The 23,883-nt window shown below is 52.4% G+C and overlaps 4 protein-coding genes across 14 annotated transcripts in view; 2 read left to right on the forward strand and 2 right to left on the reverse strand.

Moving 5' to 3' along the window:
- Abcb9 (ATP binding cassette subfamily B member 9) overlaps positions 1-14,124 on the reverse strand; it is a 47,412-nt gene extending 33,288 nt beyond the window's left edge. Inside the window, exon 1 of one of the 3 annotated variants that reach the window (XM_076922881.1) lies at positions 13,730-14,124. The gene's annotated coding sequence lies outside the window, so the exon portion shown is untranslated. Of the gene's footprint in view, positions 1-988; positions 1,210-13,729 lie in introns of those variants that run through there. The other 2 variants (XM_076922882.1, XM_076922883.1) reach the window with 2 other exon arrangements.
- An 11-nt stretch (positions 14,125-14,135) lies between these two features.
- Ogfod2 (2-oxoglutarate and iron dependent oxygenase domain containing 2) lies at positions 14,136-17,668 on the forward strand. 3 transcript variants are annotated; one of them, XM_076922884.1, is made up of 8 exons: positions 14,136-14,274; positions 14,458-14,613; positions 14,977-15,033; positions 15,402-15,515; positions 15,611-15,710; positions 16,223-16,350; positions 16,546-16,803; positions 16,873-17,668. In XM_076922884.1, exons 1-8 carry the CDS (start codon positions 14,167-14,169, stop codon positions 17,134-17,136), a joined length of 1,185 nt encoding a protein of 394 aa, XP_076778999.1. In that variant the 5' UTR covers positions 14,136-14,166; the 3' UTR covers positions 17,137-17,668. The 3 variants fall into 3 exon arrangements, with proteins under 3 accessions (XP_076778999.1, XP_076779001.1, XP_076779000.1); XM_076922886.1 differs by lacking the exon at positions 14,136-14,274 and having other exon boundaries at positions 14,473-14,613; positions 15,589-15,710; XM_076922885.1 differs by lacking the exon at positions 14,136-14,274 and having other exon boundaries at positions 14,535-14,683.
- A 339-nt stretch (positions 17,669-18,007) lies between these two features.
- On the forward strand, positions 18,008-20,463 carry Arl6ip4 (ARF like GTPase 6 interacting protein 4). The gene is made up of 5 exons (XM_076922887.1): positions 18,008-18,780; positions 19,155-19,445; positions 19,522-19,639; positions 20,077-20,146; positions 20,231-20,463. Exons 1-5 carry the CDS (start codon positions 18,618-18,620, stop codon positions 20,285-20,287), a joined length of 699 nt encoding a protein of 232 aa, XP_076779002.1. The 5' UTR covers positions 18,008-18,617; the 3' UTR covers positions 20,288-20,463.
- Positions 20,464-20,957: 494 nt separating this feature from the next.
- The window catches only part of Pitpnm2 (phosphatidylinositol transfer protein membrane associated 2), a 137,118-nt gene continuing 134,192 nt past the window's right edge, over positions 20,958-23,883 (reverse strand). For all 7 annotated transcript variants that reach the window (XM_076922873.1, XM_076922876.1, XM_076922877.1 and 4 more), the window contains one exon: positions 20,958-23,870. In XM_076922873.1, coding sequence (XP_076778988.1) covers positions 23,547-23,870 — 324 coding nt within the window. In that variant the 3' untranslated portion in view covers positions 20,958-23,546. The remainder of the gene's footprint in view (positions 23,871-23,883) is intronic.

Consider the following 23,883-nt stretch of genomic DNA (forward strand, 5'->3'; position numbering starts at 1 on the left):
CTACAGTTGTCCATTGTAAGCAAGGGTAGTCAGAAACAGCCAGGAGAGAGGTACTTATAATCACAACAGCCTCCCACCTTGGGTCTTCCCTGGTGCCTGTACCTCCCAGCTCTGTGACCCAGAGTCCTGGGAGGCTCTCAGTCACCATGCCTATTACAGCTAGAGGGAAACCCCACACTTTACCCTCTGTTGGAGGAGGAGGAGGAGGAGGAGGAGGAGGAGGAGGAGGAGGAGGAGGAAGAGGAGGAGGAAGAGGAGGAAGAGGAGGAAGAGGAGGAGGGAAAGGAGGGGAAGGGGGAGGAGGAGGAGGAAAAGGAGGAAAGGCGTGCCCAGGCTAATTAGGAACTGCAGAGAAAGGTCCTGCCTCGGGTTCACCCCTCACCCTGCAGGCTTGACACTCAGAGGGCCCAGCCCTGGAGAGGCCGGTTGCTGCTGCTCTCAGCTTCTCAGCTGCCACTGACTGGCTTGTTGCTGTGGGGGTCTCTGGAGAACATGACACACCCAGGCTGGGTCCACATGGCTCCATCCTGACTCCCGCCCTTGCTCCGGCCACCACATCCCACTGGTGTGACTGGCACTCCATAGGACGACGCCAGGTGGCCTCAGGGAACCTGGTGGCAAACCAAGGGTGTCCTGACACCTGTCCCCAAGCCATCTGCAGCAGGGGCATGGAAGCCACCCATCTCCAGGGGGTGGGGCGGAGGGCAGGGAAGTGTCAGGCACGCTTGCAGCTATCTCAATTAACTCAGGCAGGCGAGGAGGAACCCCCTGGGACCACACAGGCCCTCTTGATGGCAGAGAAGGCTTGGCCCAGGCCAGGCCTGGCACTCGCAGCCCTCACAGGTCGCCACCGGCTCCATGCCGGGCCACAGGCCTCCAGGGTCTCCTCCAAACGCTCCCGCAAGGTACCTACACACCGCGTCGCAGAAGGGTCAAAAAACTGCCGAATTCCCGTTGCGAGCTCCGCAGAGCTGGGGGCGGCCCTTACCTGCCACCTGCCACCAGGTGAGTCGTCAGAGGGTGACGCTCCGTGGCCGAGACGCAGGGACACAGGATCCTGCCTCTCACCGAGCCCACGCTGGCTACAGCTCTGCTCGGAGCCGGCGCTGCGCCGCTACAAGGTCGGAGCCTAGCCCAGCTGCCCGCTGACAGGCGGGCGGCGCCGGGGGAGGGGTTTCACGGGAGTGGGCGGGACATCCTGGGTAGGGCGGGGCCTCCGAGAAGGAGCCGGCAAGGCCTCCTGGTGGGCGGGGCCTCCGAGAAGGTGGGAGGGGCATCCTGGGTAGGGAGGGGCCTCGGGGAAAGCGGAGAGAGGCGGAGTCTTCAGCAAAACGCCTCCGGAGAAGTAGGCTGAAAGAGCCTCCCTAGTGGGGCGGAGCCTCAGGGAAAGTGGGCGGGCTATCCTGGGGGTGGGAACAGAGCCTCGAGGATGAGGCGGAGCTTCCGGGGCAAGAGGAACCTCCCTAGTGAGGTGGAGCCTCAGGTGGGACATCCAGGGTGGGAGGATCTTTAGAAGTGGGCGGGTCACTATGAGAGGCTAAAGTGGGCGGATCCCCTAGGATGGGGGTGGAGCTTCAGTGTCAAGGGGTTGTAGGTGTCTCTTGGGCGGAGCGACCAGGGGACCGGCCTGAACCCGCAGCTTCAGCACCTTCCAACATATCTAGCTCCTACCTGGCCCCAGGTTCTGAGTGCTGGATGCTCTGCATCTGGAACAGGCCTGAGCGCATACTCAGGGGACAGAAATACTCTTTAACGGGTTTTTTTCCTTGAAGGCACAACCTGCCAGCCCTGGAGGATGTTGTGGGGTTATCATGATCCTCATTGGTTTACTCATCCATCGAATAAGTCTTTATCCAGCACTTACTGCACACCCTATGCCATTCTGAGCATTTGATACTGGGCATAGCTTTATGCATCTGTAAGCCCAGGTACTTGGGGAGAGGCTAAAGGAGGAAGATCTGAACTGAGGAGTTCAGGGCCAGCCTGGCCAACAAAGACCTTGTCTCTTATGAAAAAAAAGTCAGGACCCAATCAAGACCTCTGCCCTTCTGGAAGGACAGTCTAAATAAGGAAGCAGATAATATATGTAAGAAGTATATACTGTACATGTTAGAAGAGAGATTTATCCCCCCCATTCTGTGGGAAATAATAAAGTTTATGGACTGTGCTGCATGGACAGGCGATGAAGGACTCCGGCAACGATACACATGTATTGGTTTGCCTTACATAACACAGTTGAGCTCAGTTTGTCGTGACTCTATAGAGACAAATGCACCAAAAAAATTCTGGTGATGTTCTGGTGGCTTTTTGCCACTTTTGCAGAGTGATGTCAGCTGATACAGACTTGTGTAGAATTTTGTTAAGACAGACTCGCGTAGTGTGAGGCAAGACACACGGTGAGACAAAACCCTGTGGAGGACACAAGATGCTTGGAGGAAGTATAAATAGGACTCGGTGAACAGTGACGGAGCTTGCTTGCATAGCTAGCTTTGTGTGGTCTCACATCTGGGCTGACCTTCACTTCGTTGAGAGAGACACAAAGAACTCTGGGCATCCCTGTCCGCCTTGCTCACTCCTGCTGACTCGTGCCGATTTGGCTGAGGCCTGACTATTCTACTAGGTCCACGTCACCACTGCTGATTCCTGCTTGCTTCCTGACACTACTAAACTAGACTACTGATACATTCGTAAAGTATTCACAAACGGATTGAGCTGCCGCCACTAAATCCTGTGACCTGAACTGCAAACTTCCTGACAACGCAGATGAGATGTGCTCCTAAGAACAGTTTCTAAACAGGTCCATTTCCCTCCTATCCTAAGAACCTTTCTTTTCCACTGTCTGGTGGGGGGTGGGCTAGAAGAGAGATGAATACATTTAAAGACTCTTATTAAAGGCCAAGTTTTTAAAAAATCAAAGCAACAGTGATGGTTTTGTAAACTTGACACAAGCTGCTTCCTTTAGTCTTTCCTATAGGCAAGCCTGTGGGGACATTTTCTTGATTGGTGACTGATGTGGGAGGTCAGCCCACTGTGGGTGGTGTCACGTCATCCTGGAGGCTGTAATAAAAGCAGGCTGAGCAAACCCCGGGGAGCAAGCTGGTAAGTGGCACTCCACCACGGCCTCTGCTTCAGCTCCTGCCTCCAGGTTCCTGCTTTTTGAGTTCCTGCCTTCCCTTCCCTTCATGATGGACTGTCAACTGTAAGCTGAAACAAACCCTCCTCGCCAAGTAGCTTTGGGTCATGGTGTTTTATCACAGCCATAGGAACCCTAACTGGGACATGAACTATGCTCTGTGTGATTACTGGATGCTAAAAATACTGCAGTGGGCAAGACAGAGCAAAGCAGGGCAGAGAGGCAGGAAATGCACCAGAAAACATGGGGAAAAAATGTCAGGTAGCACTAGATGCAATAAAGAAGCCCGGGCTGGGGCGGGGGCTTAGTGGCAGGGTACTGGCTTACCTAACATGCACAAGGTCCCAGGCTCCTGTGCCAGTATGGCAAAAACAAAGCAAAATAAAGTCCAGGGATGGGGTTGAAATGGTTTGGGACAATGCTATCTGGAAAGGCCCCAAATGAAAAAGAGAAAGAAAAGAGTCAGCTACTAGAGAATGAGGGTGCATTCTAGGACAGGGGAGCGTAAGTTCAGTGGCTCTGGGTAGGGATAGCCTGATCATTCCGGGAATAGAAGGTATCTGTGTGATTTGTAGGATCTAAGTGGGCAGTGAGCTAAGCCTTCAAAGAGCTCTTCCCACACCCACCCATCCTCAGAGACTTCAACTGCTCTCTGAATCGAAAATGGCCTCTGCTGGTCCCATGGGACAGTCTCCCGGGAGGGGACTTTGGAAGCATTCAGAGGTTAAAAGTGTTCTGTTTGTTGTCTGAGGTTTTCTGAGGGGCATCCAGTAGGAGCTTCTTTTGCTGGTGGATTCAAGAACGGGAGCTAAGATTTGGTTGGCAAACAGATACGATTGCAAAGGGCTGGACATAACCAGAATGCCCGTCCATCTGGAACTGGACTAATAATTAGACAGGCATCTATCAGAAGAACACTTGGGAGCAGGGAGGAGATACACACGGGGCTTACAAAGAGTATGAGGCTGCTACCTACACCCAGTGAGTAAAGCTGTGTTAAAAGCAAGGACGAGTGGATGCTTCGCATCAGAAGGGAGTGTCTTGCCGGGCAGTGGTGGAGGGAAAGTGGGATGGGCACTGCAGGACTGTGCAAGAAGTACTGAGTACTGTGTGATAAGCACTGCAGAACTGCAAGGGTCTCAGAACTGCAAGGGTCTGAGGTGGCCAGGCTTGCCATTACAGCCCTTGGCTGTTGTACAGCCAATTCCTCCAGTTTAAAGTTTTCCACCAAATGGAGAAGCTCTTCAAGACACAAGGAGCTGACATAACAGGCTGTCCTAAAGGGAGCTGAGACAGCCCGTCCTACAGGGAAACTTATTAAGCTCAGAAAGGAAACAACTCAAATTGCTAAGGAAGTTCCTGAAACTGACCAGATCTACTATGCCCTGCCCCTCCCCATCCCAACGCAGTATATAAGCAGTAAAGAGCACTGAGAGTTACTGTCAGAACAGTGAGTTGTGTATGAGAGAATGAGACCAGTGGAGTTGCCTGGAAGAGGCAGAGACCAGCATTGCTACCTGCAAAGGACACTCCAACCTGCTGTGCTGCCTGCAGGCTGTGCAGTGAGTTCCAAATTCCCAGCTTTGTGAGCTGTCATCCATGCTTGGGTGTACTTAAGTGATGTGGCTGTCTTTTGAGTCATTTCTGCTTCTGTAAGTAGTCCCCAATACAACTCACTGGCCCACCAAGCCAGATGTTGGTGGCATCTGGATTTTGACTCCCTATCTGGGTGAGGGGCTGTTTATTCACGCCTCTCCAGGAATGGTGGCACACAGAAGTGGCACATAGCGAACACTAATGGGAGCAGGGCCAAGTCATGAAAGCTGGGGTGGCTCTGAACCTGATACATCTAACAGCACTGAAGAACATCAGCAAGAACCGTCAGGGCCATGGAGGCGGCTCAGTGGGGCATTTCCAAGCATGAGGTTGAGTTCAGTCTTTGGGACTCATGGTGAAAGGACAGAACCAACTGCAGCAAGCCGTCATCTGACCGCTACCTTCATGAACACATGCGAGCACACAGGAAATCACACACACACATACACATAAACATACACATATACACATACACATAAAATATGTAAAAATTCAACAGCCAGCCTGGTCTACAGAGTGAGTTCCAGGACAGCCAGGGCTACACAGAGAAACCCTGTCTCAAAAAACAAACAAACAAACAAATCAATAAAAAGAAGCTGTAAAAGTGGGGGCCATGTGGGTTTTGCCGTGTGTCTCTACACAGGGGTTCCCTTCTGCATTTCAACTTCTATGACCTTTTATGGGTTGTCTCTGCATAGCTTCATAGCTTGTTCCCTCTGCCAAGGGCAGGTTTCCAAAACCTGTATCCTTTTCCATAGTCTGTTGTTGTAGTGAGATACTTTTTTTTTTTTTTTTTTTTTGAGACAGGGTTTCTCTGTGTAGCCCTGGCTGTCCTTGAACTCACTCTGTAGACCAGACTGCCTCAAACTCTCAGAGCTCTACTTGCCTCTGCCTCCAGAGTCCTAGGACTAAAGTGTACCACCACACCCAGAAAACTCGAGGCTTTCCTTTTCAGCATCCTGTCCACTCAGCCCCCGGGATGTAAAGCCACCTTTAGTATAGTTACAGAAACAGACTCAGGTGAGCTTGGACTCAGGACCTCTGAGTGAATGATTGCTTGTTTCATGAGATGGGTCATCTCTTTGGGGGCAGGGGGTGGGGAGGGAAGAGATGTTCTACTGATTGTGGTAGCAGCCACATAATTCAGCACACCTATTTAAAAAAAAAAAAAAAGCAAAGCTTGCTAAATTCCCTTGTAAATGAATGAGTTCGACCATGCATGGAGTGTATCTCAATAAAGTTGCTACTGAAAGAGGAAGCATGGCTCCTCAGTGGTTAGAGCTCTCCTTGCTCTTCCTGAGGACCCAGGCTCTGTTCCCTGCACCCACATGGCAGCTCACAACCATCTGCAACTCCAGTTCCTGGGGACCTGATGCCTTGTCGTGGTCTCCGTAGGCCTGCACACAGTGGTGCACATGTATACATGCAGTAGAAACACGTATACACATAAAAATAAAACATCTTTTTAAGTGGGAGAATACTGTGGTCACTTTACAACACTGGAATGGGTTCAGAAAGTAAAATTTAGCACTTTTCTTGGGAATTCTAGGACAGAATTTCTCTCTAGACACGGATAAAAAATAGGTAGCCCTAAAGACTTGACAGTAACACATGGGGCCTGGGTTAGAATGAAATGGACTCATCCCACAGAGAGAAGAAGGGAGGGGGGACCAGACTACTGAGCTAAGCCTGGTGGCACACACCTGCAGTCCCAGCTTTCAGGAGGTAGAAGTGGGGTCATCCTTAGCTATACAGTAAATGTAAACCCACTCTGGGCTACACGAGCTTCTGCCTCAAAATAACACAAATAATGAAAAGCTGTCAGACAAACAACAAAGACACTAATGACGTTTATTTACCGCCCCACGGAAACTGTTATACATTTTTAAAATGTGGGCTCCCCACATTCTCTGGGCTTGGCAGGAACTGGAAGTCCTACTGTAGACGGCGGAAGTCCCACAGAACCAAGAACGGGCTTAGAATACTCCCCTTACACCCCAGAATCCAGAGACCAGGGCCTCCTGTTCTCCCCTCTGCCACAGAGGACCACTAAAACCTACTAGAGTTGGGGTAGGGTGGGATGGGGGGAGCTGGAAGCTTCACCTGTCAGGTCAGCCCAGGTGTGCTGATGTCACACCTTGTGTATCTTCTGTGCCCTCTTTTCTCTTGTTCAATCTCCACTCCTGCACAGATGTCTCCAGCTACTTTTGTCTATGTTTCTATATCTGTCCATGTCTGTCTGTCTGTTAGGACCCTACTCATGGAGGCCACGCCTCATCTCTCTTCTCATATTTCTCCATCATCTCTCATTCTTATTCCTTCTTTTTATTAAAAAAAACTGTGTGTGTGTGTGTGTGTGTATGTGTGTGTGTGTGATGTGTACCCAAGTGCAGTGCCCAAGGAGACCAAAGAGAGAGAGTATCAGCTTTCCTGGAACTGGAGTTACATGTGGTTGTGAACTGCCCAATGTGGGTGCTGGGAACAGAACTTGGGTTCTCTGCAAGAGCAGTCAGTGCTCATAACTGCAAAATCATCTTTCCAGCTCCATCTTTTTGTCTATCTGTCTGTCTGTCTGTCTAGCATCTATCTAGCTACTTATTTTGGTTTTAGAGACAAGGTCTCTCTCTCTCTCTTTCCCCACCCCTCTCTCTCCCTGGTTGTACTGGAACTCACTCTGTAGACCAGGCTGGCCTTGAACGCAGAGATCCACCTCCTTCTGCCTCCCAAGTGCTAGAATTAAAGACATGTGCCATCACATCTGGCCTTACTCTTTAATTCTTATGAGTATGGGTGTTTTGCCTGCATGTACATCTATGCACCTCTTGCGGGCCTGATGCCTGCAGAGGCCAGAAGAGGACCTTGGATCCTCTGGAAGTAGAGTTACAGATGGTTGTGAGCCACCATGTGGGTGCTGGGAACCGAACCTGGATCCTGTAGGAGAGCAGCTGGTGCTCTGAACCAGCGATCTGTCCAGCCAGTCATCTTACTACTTAACTATATCCTTGCATATAGCTTTAACCATCTCTAGGATCTGGGGGTGCTGGTTCCCCTCTCCCTACTTTTCTTACCTCCATTTTTCAAGGTCTCTTTAATCCTCAGTCTTTACCATCAGACACCCTACTTGCTTCCCCTTCCCAATCTTATTCACTAAAATCAGAGAGTACTCCACACAGTCCTTGGCTCTTTATTCTCCAACTGTTATTGAGGTCAGAGACGCCTCTGGGATTAACTGGTCGGTGTGGCATTTGCTTAGTGGGGAGCCAACAGCTCTGGTTGCTCTCTGAGTTAATCTAGTCAGAGACTCCAACAGAGCTTACACCAGACACCCTGAGCTCCTGGAGCGAGCAGGTATCTTCTAAACCACGTGCTCAACACTGTCACATCCAAGTTCCACGTGAACACTGCAAACACTTCAATGGAAAGAATATAATAAATATGGTAAAAAAAAAAAAAAGTAAAGAAAAATTACATGAAAAATAAAATAAATAATGAACTAATGCCATTAGTGTAAATTCCAACACAGTACCATAAGCAACAGGAGACAGCAAGACACTCTAAGTCCTCTAAAACCAAACAACAGAGCTAACCCTAGAGCAATGCCGTCTAGCAAGAGTGAGTTATAGGAACTCCCAGACAGAGAACTCAAAATAATGATACAGATGTTCAAAGACTGAGATAAAAGAGGTGACGGATGATATGAAGGAGGAGTTCAACAAAGAGAGATCAAGGCTAAAACTCTGAAGTGCTAGGGGGAAAACTATGTAGGAGGCGTCAGCAACAGAGGGGTTAAGGAGAGGAGACAGTTCCTCAGACAGTGGAGAGGCAGAGCAATCTAACAAGGACAAACCTAAAATAATAATAAGGTACCAGTAAGAATCTAAGATGTGTGTGATACTACAAAAAGACTAACTATACAGGTTATGGGCTTAGAAGAAAGAATCTTGTTCAAAAGACACATACAAAACATTGTCAAAATAACCATAACACTTTCCCTGAGTTGGGAAAATCTCCCAGGGATAGACACCAGGCAGACAGGACCAGAAAAGAGCCCCCCCCCCCCAGCATCCTGAAATCAAATGCCACACATGGAGAACAAAGACACTATATTGAACACATGAGGTTGGAAACATCAGGTCACATCACAAAGACAGGCCATTGGATTTTCTCTCTGAAACGTCAACGGACGGGCTGCTTGGAATGATATATTTCAACCTCTGAAAGGTAGCAACAAAACTATCTGTCATTATTGTAACTTTAATTTTTTTTTAAAGCTTTAAGGCTTTAACCTCCTGTGGTAGCTACCTACCAGAGGTAGTGGAAAAGAAAGGATAGTGGACCTGTATAGAAAAGTTCTTTGGAGCAACTCCTGTCTGCATTGTCTGGAAACTGGCAGTTCATTTCACAGGTTAGTGAGCAGCTCCATCCACTTGCAAACCCTGCATGGATACACCAGCAGTCCAGGTCTGTAGAGTCCAGACAGCAAACATGAAATCAGCAGTGGTGGCACTACCTAGCAGAGACAGCCAAATTGGCACGAGTCAGCAGGAGGGACCACAAGGGACATTAGGAAAAGTTCTCAGATGTGTCTCTCTCAGTGAAACAAAGATCAAGGAAGACACAAAACCAACAAACATTTAGCTTTGTAAACAAGCCAAGCTCAACGTCCGTCACCGTCTATTCAGTCCTATTTATACCCTCCAAACATCAGGTGTCCTCCAGGAGTCTTGCCTCAGCAAGTAGGTCTGTCTCAGCTGACATCACTCTGCCCATCAGACAGAGTCGCAGGAAGCGATAAAAGCCACAAAACACCAAAAGATTTCTAGTGTTCCTCTCTATGGAGTCCTGACAAATGCAGCTCAACTATGCATTGTAAGTTGGACCAATACATGTTCGTCATCAGCAAAGAATCCTTCATCACGTGTCCTTTCATGTGCTTGCTTTAGCAGAACATCCTCTCTCCTGTGTCTGCATCAGTGAAATGCTCCTTCACGAGTCTGCCCTAACAGAACATCCTCTGACACAACTGACCTTCCAAAGAACCCGTAAGTTTTCCACTGCACATTACAGAGGGAAAAATAAGAAACTTGCCATGATTAAAACTAAACTAAATAAACCTGATCCCACTAAGCTAGTTCTGTGCAAGACACTGGAAGGACTTTTTTAGAGAGAAAACTCATTCAAATCCGTCCAGAAGGCCCCAAGAAAGAAGAAACCACAGTAGAACAATACTTAGCAAGAGAAGTAAGGGCTCCCCCACAGACACATACAACAAAATCAACCAACACACTTTCTGATAATAACCGGAATACAAATTCCCCAATTAACAGACACAGGCTAGTGGGCTGGGTACCCTCCATGGCATTATCTCGTGGCGAGTACCACCGCTGCAGTACCGATGTGTCGGATAAGATGCATTCGCTGGTACAATAGGAGCCTGGCCGTCGTGGGGATAACCAACCACTTTCTAATTGAATCTGAGGCCTGACCTCAGAAGGGAATTCATGTCTGGTAGTGTCTTACTTAGGGTTCCTATTGCTGCGATGAAACACCATGACCAAAAGCAAATTTTGGAGCAAAGGGTTTATTTTGCTTATACATCCAGGTAACAGACCAGCACCTAGAAGAGTCGGGGCAGCAGCCTGTGGTAGGAGCTGATCACAGGGCAGAGGAGGGTTGATGACCAGTCTGTACCTCATGGCTTGCTCATCCTGCTTTCGTATAGCACCCAGGGCCACCAGCGTAGGGGTGGCCCCACCCATAGTGTACTGCGTCCCACGACATCAATCACTAATTAAGGAAATGCCCTTCAGGCATACCTACTCACCAGTCTTATGGAGGCTCCCATTTTCCCAACGGGCTCTCCTCCTCTAAGATGACTCTAGCTTGTGTCAAATTGACCTTAGAACCCAGCCAGCACGGACTGTAATCCTGCCCCCAAGGCCACATGGCTCAGGAAGCACAGGCCCTAGTGAGGAACCTATATGTCTAAATATCTGTGCTTATACAGATTACTGCTGTTCTTCACCCTGAGGTGGGTTACAAAGAAGCAAGAAGAAAAGAAAGTACATGAAGGAGCGTGGTGGAACGAGGTGGTTGGGGAGATGGCTCACTGGCTATGAGCACCGGTTGCTCTTGCACAGGACCTGGGTTCGGTGCTGATGGCTCGCAACCCTCTGTATCTCCAGTTCCAGGGGGATCCAGCGCCATCTTCTGGCCTCCATGGGTATTGCATGCGTGTAGCATATAAATCCACATGCAGGAAAGACGCTTGTGAAGTAAACTAAATAAGTATCAGGATAGGACGTTTTAAAAAGTTACCATGAAGATTCCAGTCATCAAGACACTGTGGCACTGGCGGAAGAGTCAAGAGTCACGTGAAACAGAACAGAGAGCCCAGAGACACTGTCAGCCCCTTTGAAAAGAAAATCGAGGCAATACAGCGGAGTAAAGGCGGATCTTGTCAATGAGAGTGGAAAGGGCAGTTGCACATCCATGTGTGCAAAGATGAATCTAGACACAGAGCACACGTCTTTCAAAGACTAGACTCGAGGGGCGGCGAAGTGGACCACCGTGTCAAGGCGCTGGCTACAAGAACCTGATGTCCCAGAATCTGCATCAAGATGTAAAGAGAAATCCAGCTCCGCAAAGCTGTCCATTGACCTCCACGGCTGTGCCTGTGCACACCCCCATGCAGTAGTAATAAATAAGAGAGGACTCGAGTTTGGTTCCCAGCACACCCACATTAGGCAGCTCTCAACGACTTGCAGTTCCAGCTCTGAGGGCACCTCCGCATATGTGCACATGCCTACACACACACACACACACACACACACACACACGCACGCACATGCATGCACACACACATGCCTACACACACACACACGCACACGCACACGCACACGCACACACACACACACACACACACACACACACACACACGCACACACACACATGCCTACACACACTTCCTGCTTCCTGCGACGTTCCTGCAGCTGATCCTCTTAGTGACTGAGCCCGAACTGGGGCGGGAGGATGGGGACACTGTGTGCATGGAGGAATGGTGCTCGGGGAGGGGGAATCTAAAGGGATAAATGGACCCATTGAGCCTGCAAACTATAAACCACGAAATTCAGTCAGGTAAGGCATAGTGGCCATCTGGAGAGCTGGGCATTCTGGGACTCGTGGCGGAAAACGGGCAGGCAGGGCAACAATGAACTCTGAGATGAGTACGCAGGTCTCTGTCTGGATGGCGGTGGCTTCCAGAGAAACCAAGACAAGTGTGAAACTTTAAACACCTTCTTGTCAGGCTGCCTTGGCCTTGGCGCCAGAGGTCCCTGCAGAGGAAGTGGGTCCTGACAGTCCTGTTCTTTGGGCTCCCTGTTATCCAGTGAGCTCACATCTGAAAGGAGGTACACTGCTGGAGACTGGGCTGTCCCTTGAGGAACAACTCTGGGGTGTCAGGCTTGAGCTCAGTTCCAAACCTACCACTCACAAGCTGTGTGACCTCGGGTCGGCCAGTCCAACTGACCCCCTGTCACTTACTTTCCTGTGTCAGGCACAGAAATGATGAAGACTAAACCGCACATAGGTGACACTGAGAATGTTAGCTGGTGTTTCTTTGGGGCATGTTCAGGTGTGTGTGCACATACATGTGTGCACGACGTTTATGTGGAGGTCAGAGGTTGATGTCAGATCTTCCTCAATGGCTCTCACTGAAGACACAGTTCATTTCTTCTAGGTGGGCCACTGAGCCCCAGGGATCATCTCGTCTTTGCCTCTCCTGGGCTGTGATTGCAGGCCTACAGGAGGGCTGCACACAGGAGAGAAAACCATGAAGTCACATAGAGGCTGGGGCAGTGGTCCTTAACCTTGGGTCACTACCTCTTTGGGACATCTAACACCCTTTTCTCAGGAGTCACCTAAGACCATCAGAAAACAGATATTTATGTTATGACTCATTCACAGTTTATGAAGTAGTAAAGAAAATTACTTTATGGTTGGGGGGGTCAAGTCATGAGAAACTATATTAAAAGGTAGCAGCCTTAGGAAGGTTGAGAACCATTGGGCTGGAGAGTGTTAGCCTTGTCAGACACCACAGAAGCTTGAAGATGTGGAGCCTGACCTACCTTCTGAGCCCCGTGAAGAACAGTTCTGCTTGATTCCCTCATGGAAGCTGGAGCTCGTCCATGCTTGATTTTGAACTTCTGGCCACCAGAATCATGAGAGAATGTCTGCTGTTTTAAGCCAATCAGGTTTTGGTAATTAGTTACGGCAGCCCAAGCAAGGACTTTGTAACTCAGCACACTGGCCCACACTCATATGCATTCCTTGCACACTCACATGTAGGAGAGTCTCACTGCTCCTGTGCAAACCAATCAGACTGTTGTAAGCTTTGCCCAGAGATCAAGGGCCATCTGTAGTCCCCTATGGTTCTAGGGGGAGCATGGAGACTTAGGTACCTGGAACCTGATTTCCAAAGGTGCTGATGACCACAGCTGGAAAGGAAGACCAGACCCCAAGTCACAGGTTGTGAAGGCCACACCCCCATCCACTGAGGTCCAGAGCTTCTTCTTGCACAGGGCTGGGCTTACTATAGAAAAAGGAACCTAGATGTGCCATCTTGTGGGACGTGGATGTTTGTAGGTGAACGCCTATGTGAAGGGGGGTTTGTATGTGAGAGCACGCGACATCAGTGGGAGACACTTCCGGATGTGGAGACTGCCAGTGAGTTCGTGTGAACTGATTGATGGCAGCGTGAAGATGTAGCTACACAAGGTGCACCGGTGTGTCCATGCTGGCATCCACTGTGTGACCCCATGGAGATTCACAGAGACATAATCAGTGAAACAATACCAAAGCAGCCCAAAGAGAAGTCGCCACTGGGTTCCCCCCACTCAGAGCCCCCAGTGGTGGGAGGGCCCCGAGGGCACGCACATTTAGATCCCATCTAGCTCCTGACTGCCTTACTGAGCCTCAGTTTCATGACAGACAGACTGGTACCTTTCGTGATGTTTGCTCTAGGGATGAAAGCTGAAAAGCTGGAAGCTGATCTGGGATAAGAACGTTGCCACTTTCATGCCCATTCCAAGCTGATGAGGGTTCAGGGGTCAGTTCCAGGCGACACGACTTCCTCCTTTCGAGGCACCTTGGTTATCCATGAACCACATCGCTCTGCAGACCTGCTCCGGGATGCCCGCCGTTTACAGTGAGCGGTGCGTCTCCCTGAGGCGAGGGCGCGCGCCCAGTAAAACTTTAAATACTTGAACTTGACCGGGATGAGGGGCGTGATTACCACAGACACGCCCTCCCCCGCCCACACTGCATCCTACAGGAGAGCGGCCGGATGTGACAGGTAACGGAGAGTTTTCCGGGAGACACCCTCGGGGTCGGTGGGGGTGGAGGTGGGAAAACACGGGGCAGGCAGGGACGAGCGGTGAATGTCCAACCTGAGCTCACCCGCACAGCCAGCGCCGTGGTCTTGTCTCAGAATCCATAACCGTCCTGTCTTGCACGTTGCATCAGGAGGCTCCGCAAAGACATTTCTAGTAAGAGACAGGGTAGCGTTTAAGTAAAGACTCTGAACCCCGTACTGTCTGCGTTCTGTGATGTCCCATCTCACCCCGCTGTAAATCGGGGGCCACTCGTCCGTACCCTGTGCCGGGGACACCACGTCTCCCGGTAAGTGTTTTTACTCGGTTCTGCGAATAAGTTTTCGTTTTTCTCTGCAGTTAGGAATTTTCAGCGGCCCTCTGGCTGCTGGCGCCACGCCCTCGGCGGTGACGTATACGGAAGTACCGCTACGGAAGCTGGTGTGGCCGCTTCACCATGGCGACGGCCGCCCCGCGGCGCTTCTGTCGCTGCGCCTGCTTCTGCTCCCAGAACCTGTACGTAGCGCGCTACGGGCTGCACCTGCGCTTCCGGGACGAGCAGCAGCTGCGCCGTGACTACGGCCCGGTGAGGGAGTGGGGTGGGGTAGAGTGGGTGAGTTGGGGCGGCATCAAGTGCAGGAGGGGCCCGGACATCAGGGATGGCTTTCCCCGAGGTGCTAACCGCGTGTGTATACTTGGATGGCAGCTACCTAAGTAAGCTGAGAACACGCGCGTGGAGTACACTGGATAGAAGTTTTCACAGGTCTCTCGATGATCCCGTCACTCTCATCTCCGTGACAGCGGTGGGGGGGAGGGGCGCTGAGGCTTGGAGATGTTCAATTCACTGGCCTAGGGTCACGCATTCCTTTCCGCTCGTAGCTTCTGCGCAGCCGTGGTTGTGTCACCTCCAAGGACTTCCAGCAACTCTTGCAGGAGGTAACGTACCTTACCAGGCCTCTCTCTGGAGTCATTGACCCTGAAAGACTTCTTAGCCCTCTTTTTCCTGTTCCTGCTTCCACTCACTCCCATTCCTAGATCCTGGTCCAGGAGGGAGATCGAGAAAGACTAAATTGCCTACAGCATCCCCTTCTCAGTAGCTGAGTGGGATAGACGGTGCCATCACCCCTATTTCAGCTATTAGGTCACCTTAACACCTACACTGGACCTTGGCAGGCTCAGAAGTATAGGGAGACTTGCCCTCCAGCCTAGGCTCCATTTTGGTCTTCCTGGGCCTCAGAGTCTTCACGTGTACAATGGCGTTGGAGGTGGGAGTCCCTGGTTTATAACTGCCTTTGCCCGTCCAGCTTGAGCAGGAGGTCGGGCGCCGCCGCAGGCTGGGACAGGAATCAGCTGCCAGGAAAGCTTTCATTGCCTGCTCCTACCACCCAGCCAGGCCTGAGGTCTACAGCTCACTGCAGGTACCAGGCCGGTCTGGGAGCTTGGGGGCTGGCCGAGGAGGAGGCTGCTCTGGTGGGGGCTAACTTTGCACAGCTGCCCGGTGTTCTGCCCCCAGGATGCTGCTCTGGCCCCCGAATTCATAGCTGCAGCTGAATACAGTGCGTCCCCAGGCTCAGATCTTGAGGGCCTCCTCCAGCGCCTGGAGACAGTGTCTGGTAAGGCCCCAGCACCAGCTGCCACCGGTGGGGGTGGAGGGAAGCCTGAGACACTTGGATATGGGAGGGTGGGTGGTTTTGTTTGTTTGTTTGTTTGTTTTGGTAGGGAAGGGGTTCTCTGTGTAGCCTTGGCTATCCTGGAACTTAATCTGTAGACCAGGCTGTCCTTGAACTCACAGAGATCCTCCAGTCTCTGCCTCTCAAATGCTGGAATTAAAGGCATCCACCAGCAAAGCCAGACAAGGCTGGGTGCTTCACCTCTCATCTCTGGCCTAAAAATAGGAGGAACTGGGAAGAGCGGTGGGACCAGTCTGCCTGGAGTATCACATCTCATTTATTCACTAATTCACCCATTCTCTCATTCATTCATTGACCATCTAGCTAGGATCAGAGCAGTAAGTCACTGTCCCCATTGTACAGAGCAAACAGGCTTGAGGCAGTAAGATGTCAGGCTGGTTCCTGAGGGCATTGGATCGAAGCTCCAGGTTCACTGTCTGCCCCTCCTTCTTCAGAGGAAAAGCGCATTTATCGGGTGCCAGTGTTCACTGCCAAGTTCTGCCAGACCCTGCTGGAGGAGCTGGGGCATTTCGAGCAGTCGGACATGCCCAAAGGAAGGCCCAACACCATGAACAACCATGGGGTGAGTGAGGCCTTGCTTGTGACTCTAGGGAGTGGGGGCAGCTCGGGTGGGAGGCTCTTCTGAGGTGCCGCAGGCAGGCTGCCTGGCCCACTCTGAACCCACAAACTACCATGAAAGCAAAACAGCCTTTGCCTTTATCAACATTTTGACAAAGATGTGGGGATGCAGAGTGAAGCTTCTGGGAATCCTTCCTAGGTACTGATGCATGAGTTAGGCCTAGACGACCCACTGGTGACACCGCTTCGAGAACGTTTCCTGCTGCCTCTGATGGCCTTGCTGTACCCAGACTGTGGTGGGGGCCACCTTGATAGCCACCGTGCCTTTGTGGTCAAGTATGCACTGGGCCAGGACCTGGAACTGGGCTGTCACTACGATAATGCTGAGCTTACCCTCAATGTGGCTCTGGGCAAGGACTTCACAGGGGGTGCCCTATATTTTGGGGGCCTCTTCCAGGTGAGTGAGAACCACCAGGTGGGGCCCAGGCAGGTGTGAATGCGCCAGCCTGAACCACACCATCTGCAGGCACCTGCAGCCCTGAAGGAGACCCTGGAAGTGGATCATGTGGTGGGCCATGGTATCCTTCACCGAGGTGGCCAGCTGCATGGGGCTCGACCCCTGAGAACGGGAGAGCGTTGGAACCTTGTCGTGTGGCTCCGGGCGTCCACTGTTCGAAATCGCCTCTGTCCTATGTGCTGCCAGAAGCCAGACCTGGTGGACGATGAGGGTTTTGGTGACGGCTTCACCCGGGAGGAACCTGCCCCAGTGGATGTGTGTGTGTTGACTTGAGCCTGGTCCCCCCGGAGGTGTGGCAGCAGAAAATTTGCCACCTTGGGCAGGGAGGGCAGAATAAACTCCACAGCCATGCCACTCTGTGGGTCAAAAGGACACGTACCTAGACTTCTGGGTCATTCTTTGGACAGATGATCTGTAGTAAGGCAGGGCTGCTGAAGACAAGCCTTGTTTGAGATGAAATACTGAGGGTCTCGGGTGGAGCAGGCCCAGGAAGACAAGAAGACAGGAAAAGAGGTTTTCATTTAATGATGTCTGGCCTCAACCTGACCCCTGGGGAGCTGACTGACTGAGGAGGGGAGGTTGCTTCATTCAGTGGCTCAGAGTTGGGGCTGGGAGCCGGGGACTTAAGTGAAGTTCACTGAAATAAAGTTCACAGTGCTGGGGAGTAGAGGATCGGGGGCAGGGTCCAGACTTTCTAGGTTCACATCTGTGTTCTGCCATGTCCAGCTGTGCGACTCTGGACTCCTAGCCTCCTGGTTGTTGTGACAGTCCAATGAGTTGACGTTTATAAAAGCACTTTATAACACCCCTCTGTTTGTTATTATTTAAAAGCGTGCAATTGGTGGTTCCAAGATTGGATGAGGGGTGCTGTTCGCACTCTTCGGGTCACATATTTGTAATCCTGGGGACTTCTGTCATAAGTCTCCAATTCCAGCTTCTCTGGGAAAAAATGGCAAGATATAGTAATACCAGGCTACATTCTGACTGCAAAAGGAAGATGCGAGAATGTCTCGGCAGCACACCTGACAAGCTGTGATTCATTGCTTAACTCGTTGTCATGATCCAACAGTGGGTCCTGGTGGGCAACTGTGTTTGCGACCTCTAGTACTTCCTGATGTAGGAAACAGCAGACATCTTAGTTCGGCAGAGCTCTCAGTCTGGTGGAGTGGACAGACTGGAAGACTAGGAGGGTGGCTTTCAAGAGAGAGAGAGAGAGCACACGGGCTCACATGTGGCGTTGGGCCACGACTGTCTCCTATCTACGTGGAGGCACGAGGATCCCCTCTCATTCTTGTTAGAAGTGGGCTCCCTAGAGGCGGAACCCAAAGTTCCGGAACTAAAGATATAGACTCAAAGTATACCCGGATGATCTTCCTGGACGGCCCCAGACCGGAAGAACCGGACCCGCCGCCGTTTCCTCGCGCAAAGGCATGCTGTGGGCTAATGGTTGATGTGGGAACCCGGCAGCCTCGAGACTCATCTCTGCGGGACCAGACAGCCCTATTGCAGTTGAGGAAAGCTGCAGAGCTCCCTTCGCGTAGCGCAAAGTCCAGTGCGCAGGCGTGTGGGCGGGGCAGGCCCTTAAAGGGACCCCGGTGCGGAGTCGAAGCCCGGGGCTCTCTCCGGCAGGAATGGGTACTAGGCGCCCCGAGGATCAGGCCTCGGTGGCGCTGAGTTTGGATTCACCTCTGCGGACGTGCTCAAGAAGAGTCGCAGGTTAAGTGCTTTTCTTCCGGTCTCTAGCCCGCCTCGCTATGGCTCACGTTGGCTCTCGCAAGCGCTCGAGAAGTCGCAGTCGGTCCCGTGGTCGGCGAGGGTCAGAAAAGCGAAGTAAGAAGAGTTGTAAGGACGCCTCGAGGAACCGTTCGGCCTCCAAATCCCAAGGTCACAAGGCCAGCAGCACCTCTGGTGTTGAGGGTGAGGACCATGGGGACAGGGAAAAGGGGTGTGTGGCGTCAGCATTGCGGGAGGCTTGCATCTGCCAGGCCCGTCTCTCCCCGCCCCCTTCCCCCCAGGGAGCAAGAGATTGTAGATCGAACCTGGACTGAGGCCCTGGGGTGTAAAGGAGGTTCTGTTGAGTGGAGGGTGTGCCTTATTCATTCCTTTAATGCATTGGGTCTTCGAGGTCGAGCCTGGTCACCCTGCCAGGCACGTAGTGACTTCTAGAATCCCAAAGAAGATTCCAAATGTTCTGTTGGAGAGCCTATTGGGAGGGTCCTACCTTGTAGAGGCCTGAGCTTGCTTCAGGATAAAGCGGGGGACAAAGGCCTTACCCTCTCCCTGCATCACAGAGAGAAGCAAGCACAAGGCCCGGAGGACATCGAGATCCAGCTCTTCCTCCTCCTCCTCCTCCTCTTCCAGTTCTTCTAGCTCCGCCTCGTCCTCATCCTCCAGTGATGGCCGGAAGAAACGAGCAAAGCACAAGGAGAAGAAGAAGAGGAAGAAGAAGAAGAAAAAACGGAAGAAGAAGTTGAAGAGGAGAGGCAAAGAGAAGGCAGAGGTGGTGCACCAGGCTGAGGCTCTGCCCGGCCCCTCACTGGATCAGTGGCACAGATCTTCTGGGGAGGACAATGATGGCCCAGGTACCATTCGGGCCAGCATGTGGTGGGGAGAGGGTCCTCTCCCCAGGTCTGACACCCCCTCCATATTCCCTTCCAGTCCTGACGGATGAGCAGAAGTCTCGTATCCAGGCCATGAAACCCATGACGAAGGAGGAGTGGAACGCTCGACAGAGTGTTATCCGAAAGGTGGTGGACCCAGAGACAGGACGAACAAGGTATGGTACAAAAGGCACGGCCAGCTAGTCCCGCCCTCGGTTCAGTATTGGCCCAGGATGTGCTTTGGTGGGGAGCTGTCACCATTTCTATAATTAAGAGTGGGGAAGTGGTCACTTGTGATGTGACATTCCAGCTGTTACCCCCTGTGCCTCTTGAGGAGGTACAGGACTGGAAGAGCCTTGATGCTTTTCCAGTGGTTGTTGTTGGCTGGTCTGGCTCAATGGTACAGGCTGACAAGGGAGAGCCCACCTGGACCGTCTCCAGTCTGTCCCAAGATTGATAATTGGTAATTGATTGGGAGGAGCACCCAGGCACCCCTTCTCAAGTTGGGCTTGGGCCCTGGGATCCCTTTCTTTGGGTGGTTCTGCTTCTGTTACTATGTGTGGCGTGAGAGTCCAGACTCTTTCTTGCTAAGCTGTTGACCTCCTGCCCTCAGGCTCATCAAGGGAGACGGTGAGGTTTTAGAGGAAATAGTAACCAAAGAACGACACAGAGAGATCAACAAGGTTGGTGGCACCACTCTGCCCACACTCTGCCCACATGGTGTCTACATGTAGTTTCTCATGCTTCCAACTTGTTTCTTTCCTCAGCAAGCCACCCGAGGGGATGGCCTGGCCTTCCAGATGCGAGCAGGCCTGCTTCCCTGAGGGCCTTGCCATTCCAGGTGTGTGAACCGATGTTGGTGGATTGGAGACTGACGGGTCCAGGTGCCTTTCCTACTCTGTGCCTTTCCCACAGCCCAGCATCCTCTTGGGTGCAGTGGGTGGCCTGAGCACCAAATTTGGACAGCGGAGTGTCACTATTAAATGACGTTGGTCACAGGGTTCCTGTCCTGTTGCATTTTGTGCCGAGGAGTGGAACTATTGGCATCTGACTTGTGGAGAGAGATGTGCTCATCCCTGGGGAAAGCCGGCGTGTCCCCTAGTGTTAACTCTTTAATGATTCCACCTGGCCCCGCCCTGACCCTACCCTGGCTGAGCCTAGTTCAGCCTCAGTCTGTAGGCTGAGTTTCCCAGGCCTCTGCCTGTGTCCTGTCCCATACATCATGACAGACAGCAGCCTAGTCAAGTAGGAGTCCTAGCTCTGGCTTATTGGCTGTGTCCCCTGGTTAGAAGAGGCCAGATCACCGACCTCACTGGGTCCATGTGTGGGAAGGGCAGCCAGGCTCATGTCGCAGTGGTTAGCATGTGTCGCTGCAGTGGTGTCCTTACGCACATACTATCAAGACCATGATGCTCAACCCCCCCAGCCCCTACATACACACACACACACACACCAGGAGACCCATGGGCGCTGCCACAGTAATGAGACCAGAAGGAAGCCTCCTGCTTCTTTAATTGGTGTAACAGACTGTGACACAGTATACAGAGAGCACACTCAGGCCAGATGATGCAGGGACAGCATGGGGTGGGATTGGGAAACAGTTTACACAATGGTCCAGAGAAACAGATGGTACAAGGACAGATGGGAGGGGTCTGAGATGTGACAGTGAAACAGGGTAGGGTGGTGGGTAGCTCACACAGAGCCAAGAAGGGGATGGGGGAGCTTTGCTGAATCCTTCTTTAGAAATCAAAGAGAAGGCAGGTGGTCAGTGATGTGTGGCATCGAGGCTCCGTCCTGGGGTCTGGGGATGGGGAGGGACTGACTAAGGCTTCTATTCTAACAGGCCTGGGGTGGGTGGCAGTCAGCAAAGTCTGCCTCACCCTTTGGTTACGAATGGCCAGGCCTGAGCCCTGCAGCTCAGCACCTGACACTGTAAACATTTTTTTGGTATTTTTAAAGGACTTTGACCTTCCTCTCTTACTTTCTGTAAAAGTGGGGCTTCCTCAAGAGAATGAGCCAAAGGAAATCTTAAGGGAGGCGAAAAGCAGACTCGAGTGAGGTTTTGGAGGGAGGCTGCCCGTCTCACCATCTATGGCTGAGGGCCCCGGGAGAGCCCAGGGGACTATTGCTGTTGTCCTTGGCATGGCTGGCGGCTGGGCAGGCACGGGCATTCAGAGCCACAGGGGTCTGCCCAGGGGGAGAGACCAAGCCCACTGACCCCAGGCCTCCCCTGCCTGTATTGCAGGTGGTCTGAGGCTTCCAGGTGCTTCTCCCAATGGCTAGTCACCTAGGCTGAGGCAAGACGGGTGTGGCTGAGGAAGGAGGCCCTGGCCCCTGGGGCCCCCAGTGGGGCAGTGATTGTCGGGCCAGCAGCTTCCTGTGGGGGTGGAGAATGGGGGGGGGGGCAGATATTGCACTTTTACTGTGACAGCTCATGGAATCTTGGTCCATAAAACAACCACTGCTTTATACAGAGCGCTGAAGACAACACAAAACTACACCTTATGAGAAGACCCTGAAGGTTTCATCCCTCCAGACGTTTTTTTCCTCTGCACAAAATAAATAGCTTTCTTCCTGTGTAGACCTGCCATGGCGGGAGTCCCCCCACCCTGTGCTCTACATATCTTCACAGCAAGGTCAGTGTCTCCTGTACACCTGCTGGGCCCAGCCATGTGGCCCTGTGTCTGAGTCCAGCTTGGCAGCTACTCAGGCATAGGGCCCCATTGCTGGACAGTGGGCCTCAGCTATGTGGGCTTAGCCAACGCAGGGAAGGTGCAGGAGAATTGTAGTCAGTGCTGCGTGGAAGGCAGGGCTCAGACCCAGTGTGTAGGAGGCCCATCCTTGTTTGGGGAGATATAAGATGGCTGTATGCCCTTAAGCTGACAAGTGAGCTGTGGCTGCTTGGAGTCAACATTAAACGGAATGGCATTAAGAAAACCTAAAACCCCACCCACCCCAGAGTAGGAAGTCAGTGGAATTGTGGGTCAGGTGAGGCGAGAAGCCCACACCTTGCCAAGTGGGCCAGGTGCAGGGCCCACAGGCCAGACTGAGTGGGACCCCGTCACAGTGCTGGGTGTTCCTAATGTAGCAGGCTGCGCTGACACTGGTTAAGAAAAGGAAGCAGCCGAGAATTGCCTGTTAAAAAAACTTATAGAAACCAGATGGAGAAGTAGAAAGGCGTAGAGACTCGGTAGGCAGCAGCCATGGCACGGGGCCCCGGCCCGTGGCAGGGGAGGCATGGAGGTGGAGGCCAGGCTTCCCCAGGTCCAGCTGCCCAAGGTGGGCTACCAAGAGCCAGCTGTGCACTTCACTAGCCTCACACCTGTGCTGTGCTCAGGCCTGGAATGACATTAGTTCAGGGACTGCACTGAGCTCTGGGTGGGGCAGGTGGACGGGTGGGTAGCAGTCTGGGATTGCCATTGGGCTGCCGTGGTGTCGACAGGCCGGGCAGGCAGCAGAACTTAAGATATGGCCTTTCTCCCCTGCTTGCGTGAAGAGTTCCCACACTGGAATATTCTGTGTGGTGACAGGCCCTGGATCAGCAGAGACTGTATTTTCATGCATGTCAACATGTCTGGAGCCAGGAGATGGTAACGGGTCTCCACTCTCAAAAACCAGTGCAAAACCAGTGAGGTTGGACAGTTGAGAACTGGAGTCAACAAGAAGCAGGCTGGACCCCATTGGAGCTGCTACCAGATGGGAAGGGGCGCCAGTGGACAGGGAGGTGGCAGGCAGGGCCGAGACCCATGCCTGGCACCAGGAGGCTGAGAGATCAACACAGAGCAAGATGTCCAGGAATGCCTCCCAGGCTGGGCTAAGTGGCCGATGCTGGCTCCTCTTCCACCATGGGCTGGACATCCTGCCAGTTTCCATGACCAGCTGGGCTCCTCAGAGCCTAGGGCATTAGGCAAGGCTGGGAGGACTGTGTTGGCATGGCCATGTCTTCCAAGGGGCCCTGGGTCAAGTTCTCAGGCCATGTCTGTGCTTGTCCTCAGCCACCTACATGTGCCCAGGCCAGGCCTCCCAGGAGGGCCGGTGCCCTGGCCTAGCACCATGGAGACCACAGCGGCTCCTGAGGGTGTCCTACTTGGGTCCTGTGGCTGCCCCTGGTTCAAGCCGGCCCGTCATGGCGCGGCCCCAGCAGCTGGCCGCCACACTCAGGCTGCGCTGGCCCCGCTGCTCGCTGTCCGTCTGGGTCTGTGTCCGATCATGCCGATGGCTGGGCCCACCGGGCTGAGCCGAGATGGTGCGGAGCAGGTGATTCCGGGAGCGGAGGAAATCACCCTGGCCAGGTAGGCCGAAGCTGCCCTTGCGCAGAGCCATGCGTGTGGCCGTGTTCCGGGCCGGACGAGCCCGGTGATTGTACTTGAGCTGGGCCAGGTGGGCCGCGTAGCCATCTGTGATGAACTGCAGAGGAGAG

This window comes from Arvicanthis niloticus, chromosome 24 (genome assembly GCF_011762505.2).
Source record: "Arvicanthis niloticus isolate mArvNil1 chromosome 24, mArvNil1.pat.X, whole genome shotgun sequence".
NCBI classification, from domain to species: domain Eukaryota; kingdom Metazoa; phylum Chordata; class Mammalia; order Rodentia; family Muridae; genus Arvicanthis; species Arvicanthis niloticus.